We start from the raw sequence: 7,520 nt of genomic DNA, 5'->3' as shown, positions 1-7,520 counted from the left end.
TTCCAACTTATCATATATATTCAAATAAATATTTAAACCAATAAGTTTAATGTACAGTATCAAACAATTAATACATTGTTACGTTTTCAAGTTATAGTATATATATATGTATCTATATACATATAATTGTTCGCGAATCGTCAAGAATAACCGAAAGGTATTTGAATATATGAAAGTAGTTCAAAAATTTTGAGATTCAGTTTTACAGACTTTGCTTATCGTGTCGGAAATGTTAATCATACAAAGATTAAGTTTAAATTTGGTCAGAAATTTCCGGGTCATCACAGAATCTAACCGCAAATGTAATGTTATCATCATTTGGCACCGAAACACCTTTAGACACGGCAATGGTGTCATCTATGTTATCACCACATTCATTAACCACCTGTTTAGAACCCACATTAACTCTTAGACCCATTTTCTTCTTTATAGCATCAAAATTAATCTCTTCACCACATCCAGGGGATTCAATCGTGTTGATACCAGAAAAAATCGAAACATAATCACCCACGATGCTTGAAGTTGAATCCTGTGTGATTTGGTTTGAAGAGCAAATTAGAGTTATAACTAGTTATCGAACCCTCGCTTCGCGCCGGGGGTTCGGTTTTCAATGTATTTTATTGCGTTTAGTAAAATTATTTTGTAGCTAACGATGTTGTCATTGAAGCGCAACTCGAGTCGAACTAAAAGGTATAACCCGTGAGAGATTTAAATGTTTTTTAAAATTAACAATATATGTGCATCTCCGCGTTTCGCTATGGAATTGTCGACTTTTAAAAATTTAACGCAAAATCAACGTGTATGAAAAGTACCCCAAATATTTAGCGTTTTTTAAAAAGCGTCCGTTTTGCGTATAGATAGTGACATTGTGTTCCTAAAATTATTTCGAGTTTTAACGATGGTGTCGGAAAAATTTAACTCGTTGCGAGCGAGAAGATATGACCCGTTGAATATTTGGGTGGAATTTATTTAAGATTTTTTTTATGAAAATGGTTATTTGACACTTTATCCCCCTGTTTGAGGGGTCGATTTGAATTTTATAAAAAAGTGTGGGGGCGTTGTTGGTAAAATGAAATTTAGTTAAAATTTAAAAAAAAAAGATGAAAAGTCAAAAATGCCCCTGATTACTATTCATATTTTTTTGTCTATTAGTTAATATCACACCTACAGCTCGAACTCCATCTCTAAAACGACTAAATTATATTTACCACATATCAAACATAGTTTTTAGGGCAAATGGTCTGAAAATGGTCTGAAAATGTAGTTAACCTGAACCTGAAACTGATTGTTTGATTATGAGGAGATGGTCATCTTTTTTTCTTTTTTTTGCGATGATCGGGTACATCAACAAAATAATTCGTACATGCTTAATAATGAACATGGACATAAATAAACATATACTCTTAGTATATAATAAGAGCCAAAACATGGCTTGGTTTGGTTCATAGCAGTATAGCACATATCATTTGAACCATACCGTTTAAGATTGTCACAAGCCAAGCCTGAAGTCAGTTGCCTTCAATCGAATCAAGTACCAATTTGTTGTGCTTTGCTACTTTGGTTTAATTTCAGCGTTTAATTTAACAGTTTGGGTTTCACACAAATGAACCAAATTTAGGTCTTCAAGTAAATAGCTAACAAACTATGAATTCTGGTAAAGATCCATATGCTACTCCTACTTTACAGAAAGTATTACAACCCCACTTCACAATTGAATCCCCATCAGGACGTCAACACCTTCCTGTACAAAGAATTCACTGAATACCCACCCAAATGTCACTCTTAGGACATCAATCTTTAATGCCTAATAACACTCAGAAAAGTATAAATGCAACTCTGAGCCAACTTAGCTCAAAAAAAGAAAAAAAAGAAAAAAAAATAAGCAAACCTAGAAGTCTAGAATTAAGTTTTTTCTTGCCATTAGTCAGTCAAAAAGTCAACACCATCCAACGCTTCTATGATGATGATGATGATGATGATGATGATGGTAATGATCTATGATAGCCAATCATACCAGCACTTTCTATATAATGCACATTATGCACGCCTTGATCTTCTTCATTGCGCCCGTATCCGGATTCTGCTTCGGGCTCAAAGTATGATTTTGCGAGTGTTTGGGTTTCGTTGTAGTTGGAAAACTTAAAAGGTTTCTTGCAAATACAAGTAGAAGGATACTCATGGAATTCACCACGCCCGTTTTTCATCTCATCTGGTTCACCCAAGAATCCTTGTTGGGCCGCTTTCACCTTTTTAGCAAATGTTTTCCATGGTACTCTTTCGCGTTTAAGAAACAAAGCATTAAGCTTTCTGGCGTTTGGGCGAATCGTTCTTTTATGCCCCATGTACCTCCTTTTGAATGCCACAAGAATGAGTAGTTAGTTGGGTCTTTAACAATACCCGTACCGATACTAGTAGAAACGAGCATAACTTTTACGAGCCTACTCTGAAAAATACTCGCTCCGTCCCAAAATAACAGTCTGACTTTGAAGTCTTATTTTCAACTTTGAATTTAAATATTTTTGTTTGTGTTAGTATTTGATAAAAGTATACCAATGAAAACTTGTTTAAAACCTAGTCCATTCATATTCATATGAATTTCATCAAATATTTATATAAAACAAACAAAATTACTTAATGTCAAAGTTGTAAAAGAAAGACTTTTAAAAGTCAAATGGGTTAGTTTTTTTGGGACGGAGGGACTAGAGAGTAGTAAAACATGCACGGGGGCATTCTAGTCTAATTCGATATTTAAGAGTTTAGAGGCACCAAATTTCTTTTTGGGGTGAAGAAAAACTAGTCATAAAGATTCAAACGTATCTAATAATAAAAAAGAGTTCCAAATTCACACCTTCGGCCTGCAAGAATTTTCGCCATGTTCCCATTGTTGTTAGTCACAAAAACGTCACTTTCATCGCAAACAATGTAGTCAATGGCCGCAAGCTGAGAAGAATATGGAAGAAATGGTTCAAGCTCTTTGCTAGCAAGCATCTCCTTCGTATAGAAATTCGGAAAAAGTTCCATAAGAGGCTTCAATGTTTCTTCCCCACCGTATATTTCACCCGACGCAACATAAAGATACGTGTTATTTTGAAACCCAAGGGCCCGAAGCATTAGACCTACTTCATGAGGTGTTAAAGGACATTTCCCTCGTTTCCGCTCTCCATCAGGGCTCGTTTCCTAAATCAAGAATCGATAAAGTTTAAAGAAAGTTGTGCAAAAATGGGTAAACTTTTTCGGACACGGAAATATTTATCGCAATCTTACGGGTAATGTAGCCCATCGTTTCCTGATTTCACCAAGTTCGTTTCTTTCTTTATCACCGCCACCATAGTAACAACCCGAAAACGCAAGCATATCGGGTTCAAACCTGGAAGAAAAGTGCAAGTGTCATGTAAAGGTGGCATTTTTGACCCAATTAGTGAATGGGTTGATTCAGGTCATAGTCTATCTCTGACAACTCAAGCAGGTTAAAAGTCGCTCAAAAGTTTTTTCAGCGAATAAAACTCCATTGAAAATATTACTCCCTCCATCCCAAAATTATTGTCCCACTTTGAATTATTTGTCTTTCTTGTACAACTTTGACTTTAGATATTTTTATTTGTGTTAAATAACATTTGATGAAAGTTATACCAATGGAAACACATTTTAAAATCAAATCTCTTCATATAGTTTTCATCAAATATTATATAGCACAAATAAAAATATTTAAAGTCAATTTAAAATGAAAGACTCCAAAAGGTCAAACGCACGGGGTGAGTATTTTATTAGTTCAATAATATAATTTGGGTGATCATCTTTGATAATGCATAACAGATCCAAACATCAAAGTGTCTCGTGTCAGTCCACCGATTTACACTCATGGTCAACAGCTTTCGTATACGGTCAAAGTCCACCCAAAAAGATTATTTAGCAATTTAGCATTGAAGTGACAAACCTCAAGTGAACTGCAATGAAGCGAGTAGCCATCTTCCTCATTTCAATAACGATTTTCTGACCAAGATTTTGTATTGGTTTTGTAAACCGCAAAGCATGATAATTCACTCGACATCGCAACCGTTGTAGCTCTTCATCAAGATCATTAGCAAGCCTATAATCAAATTTAGTTAGCTGAAGAACCTGCATAAGTAAACATCATAAAAATCATAACATGATTCCAGAAAAGGTAAATGACCGAATAATTTGAAGTAAGGTAATATCTTACACGTCTCTTCATGAGTATAGGCAGTACTTCATCGAGATAAAATTGAGGTTCCGATTTCCTCGGGACCCGCATAGTATACGGTATTTTTTCAAGTGATCTCATGAACTTCTCAGGGACTTTCTTGACAATAGGCACATCTTTAGCGAGATAAGATATGAACCAATTGACATCAAATATGTTTGCAAAGTCGCTGAAAAATTAAATAAATTAATTGTTACAATCAACATTTTTCTTCCTTAAATCATAACGTAAATTGACAAATACTATCGCAACTCACTCACCTCTCGTCCTTCCAATATGAGTGATGGTCCAACTCGGGGATGACTAAAGTAGCGTTTAAAATCCGTGCAACGACTACAGCATCCGTAATCTGCATCCAAAAAATTCATCAACATAAATTTTTTCAAAAATAACAGAAAGTATCAGCATTGGCTACTCAAGTCTATGTTAAAAGGAATTTACGGATTTACCCCTGTTCGTTGTTGGTTCAGACCACCACTAGCAGCGATTAGCAGATACCCATTTGAAAGCGTCGGGTTTGCAGGAGCTGCCAAAAGTCATCATTTCAATGTTTAACGATCAAAGAATTTGTTTCATTTCATGCATTTCAAGATATCTAAAGATCAAACAAAAATTATGTCGAAATCCAGTTAAGTGTCAAATTAAGTAGATTGTTGCAAGTCTATAATGTAATGGATGCGAGGGCTTACGTGCGTAATAAGGGCTTCTTTCGCTGCATCCGTAGTAGAAATTCGGGAACTTTGACTTCCATAAGTCAACTGGTACAGCACTATTACGCTCCTACCGAATACAAAACAGTAGGAATAATCTTATCAGTGTACTGCAATATAACTATAAGCCGGTTCTGAAGCTACAAACTCTTAATGTTCAAGAATTTCGAGTTCTTAAAACAAAGATACAAGCAATTTGACAAAAAAACAGAGAACTGCTATATCAAATATTCACATTCCAGTCAAAGTAACATAATTTAAAGAAACTTTACTTTACCCTTGAATTTACCAAAATAAAACACTTTTTCTAACAAAATAGACATCTGAAATAAATTTGCACAGTATTTTGCTCATATATTATAGAAGAAACCAAAATAAGTTAGCCATTATTCAAGATAAAATCCCCATGGTCCAGAGCTCACTTTAGTACTCCGTACTTGCATATAAAGAAACACCCACAAACTAACAAACAAAAAAGGAACAAAATTTGTACTTAATTTGAACTATGTATTAACCAAAATACAACTAAACACATAAAGAACATTGATCAAATTAGGACTTGAAAAGGCTCATAAAAAATCACATATTTTGTGACTAGTGTGTAAGACAATTTTTTTTAGTATTTTTATTTTTTAGAAAATAAAATACAGGTGCAAATATCTCACACATTTTGGGACAAGTATTTATGATTAAAAAGCTAAAAAAAAAAAATTACCACTTTTTCCTTCCGTTTAACAACAATTTTATGTGAATACCACTGAAGATCAGAAGAAGCAAGATGGCCAGTAAAAAATGATATCAGACCCAAACCAAACAACATTAACCCACAAACCACCGTCCATGAGATCCGCCGCCGCTGACCTCCACCGCCCACCACCGCTGTATCCGACGGTGACCATAATAAACAATGATGGTGCTCTGACACCTTCAATCTATGTTGTTTACAATTACAATTATGATGTTTTGCCAACACCAAAACTTTACCAGTATATCTCCAAGATTTTGCTACCCCCATTTAGTAAAATAAAATCAAAACTAAATATAATAACAAAAATATAATCTTTTTCTACTTTCCACAATTTCATATTACATTCAAGATAAAAACACACACTCACACACTGTATGCATATATGTGTGTGTGCATACTGTTTTTAGAGGATGAAATGCACGTTTGTGGAAATGGGTTTATGAGTGTGTACTCCAATATAAAATCTTAATTACGGCTAATTTTATGTTTTTAAATTTTATTTTATTTTATTTATTTATTTATTTATTTTTATTTTTTTTTGTGAATTTGTAAGCAAATGGGGGTTGAAGTTTGGTGGGTGTTTTTGGAAAGAGAAAGAAAAAGGAATGTAGAGTGAGAATGATGGAGTATAATAAGATAAAGAGTGTCTTGGATTATGTGTTTTACATGTACAATAAAGATTACGTAATTTTAATCTGGTATATTTATTTATTTGGAGTGTTTTGGAATTGATTTTGATTTTATAAAAAAAAAAAGCAAAAAAATACATACGTTATAATGGTGGTGGGTCAATGAATTGTTTATGTCAGCTGCAACATGTTTGCAGGTATGAGCGGCGTGCAACCAATTTCTCACGATGCTTGAATAATATAATTATTATAGCACATTCTACAGAAATATAAAAATCTAATAATTGATTTTCACTGTTCAAAATCACTTTATGATTATGAGTTAGACCAAATGAGTCCAACGTATTATTAATCCTCACCTTCATCCCTAATCATAATCACATCACTTTTTAATTATCATATAAGCGAACGGTTGTAGTGGTTTGATTGAAGAGTAGGGAGCTCCAAAGGGAACGAAAGATAAGTTCTAGGTGATTGTCACGGTTCTTCTATACATTTTTTATTTAAGGTTTCGAAATAGTCAAATAGTGTCACGTTTGTCGTGCAACCCGTCATTCTATGTTGCGGTTCCCCCATCGTATAGGAGTCGGCTAAGCTCCTTTCCAACACTCACGGATGGCCAAATGCTCCATTCATTTCTTATGAGGGAGTGATTAAACGGGTTGTTTGTTTGATAACTTTGTAGTCGCATTGCTCGGCACCGTTTTCTTCTCTCCCCCGGCTTGTACTTTCAAGTTCGTTCTCCTTCATATCTAATAAATGGTTCCTCTTTGGTTACTCACGTGATATCATAAAGTTTTCATTGTACTTGTAACTCCGATTATCAATTGTATAGATACATATAGGTCCATGTAATCGTATAATCTGTTTATTAATAACAATATTTATCTTGCTTTTCAAAAATAAAAAATAAATAAATAAACATGAAGAGTTTGAATTTAAATCATATTTGTTATCCTTTGTAATTCTTCTCTAGTTCCTTGCTAGAGAGATATTGTTTTTAAAATTGTTATAAAAATAAGTGAATTTACAAAACTATTAGGGTAGAAAATACTAAATGAGTGTTGGTATTTATCACTTATGATTTTGAGAAATTCACTTTAACATGTGATATTGCGCCATTTATTCATATTTTTACACGCAATATTAGGTCATAAATTCTTTATTACTTAATTACTGAAAGTATTTAAAGATAATATGTTCGTTTTCAA

General features: G+C 33.7%; 1 protein-coding gene across 1 annotated transcript; it reads right to left on the bottom strand.

Annotated features, from left to right (window-relative positions):
• Window positions 1-1,698: 1,698 nt before the first annotated feature.
• LOC139840116 (O-fucosyltransferase 29-like) lies at window positions 1,699-5,997 on the bottom strand. Its single transcript, XM_071830342.1, has 9 exons — window positions 5,648-5,997; window positions 4,912-5,002; window positions 4,672-4,748; window positions 4,483-4,571; window positions 4,202-4,391; window positions 3,935-4,116; window positions 3,265-3,367; window positions 2,849-3,177; window positions 1,699-2,349 (listed from the first exon to the last, which is right to left on the bottom strand). The coding sequence occupies exons 1-9, from the start codon at window positions 5,945-5,947 to the stop codon at window positions 1,956-1,958; spliced, it is 1,755 nt and encodes a 584-aa protein (XP_071686443.1). The 5' UTR covers window positions 5,948-5,997; the 3' UTR covers window positions 1,699-1,955.
• Between the last annotated feature and the right edge of the window lie 1,523 nt (window positions 5,998-7,520).

Source organism: Rutidosis leptorrhynchoides, chromosome 4 (genome assembly GCF_046630445.1).
Source record: "Rutidosis leptorrhynchoides isolate AG116_Rl617_1_P2 chromosome 4, CSIRO_AGI_Rlap_v1, whole genome shotgun sequence".
In the NCBI taxonomy this organism is placed as follows: domain Eukaryota; kingdom Viridiplantae; phylum Streptophyta; class Magnoliopsida; order Asterales; family Asteraceae; genus Rutidosis; species Rutidosis leptorrhynchoides.
The sequence above is the reverse complement of the archived record's forward strand: the minus strand, read 5'-3'. Positions and strand labels throughout refer to the sequence as shown.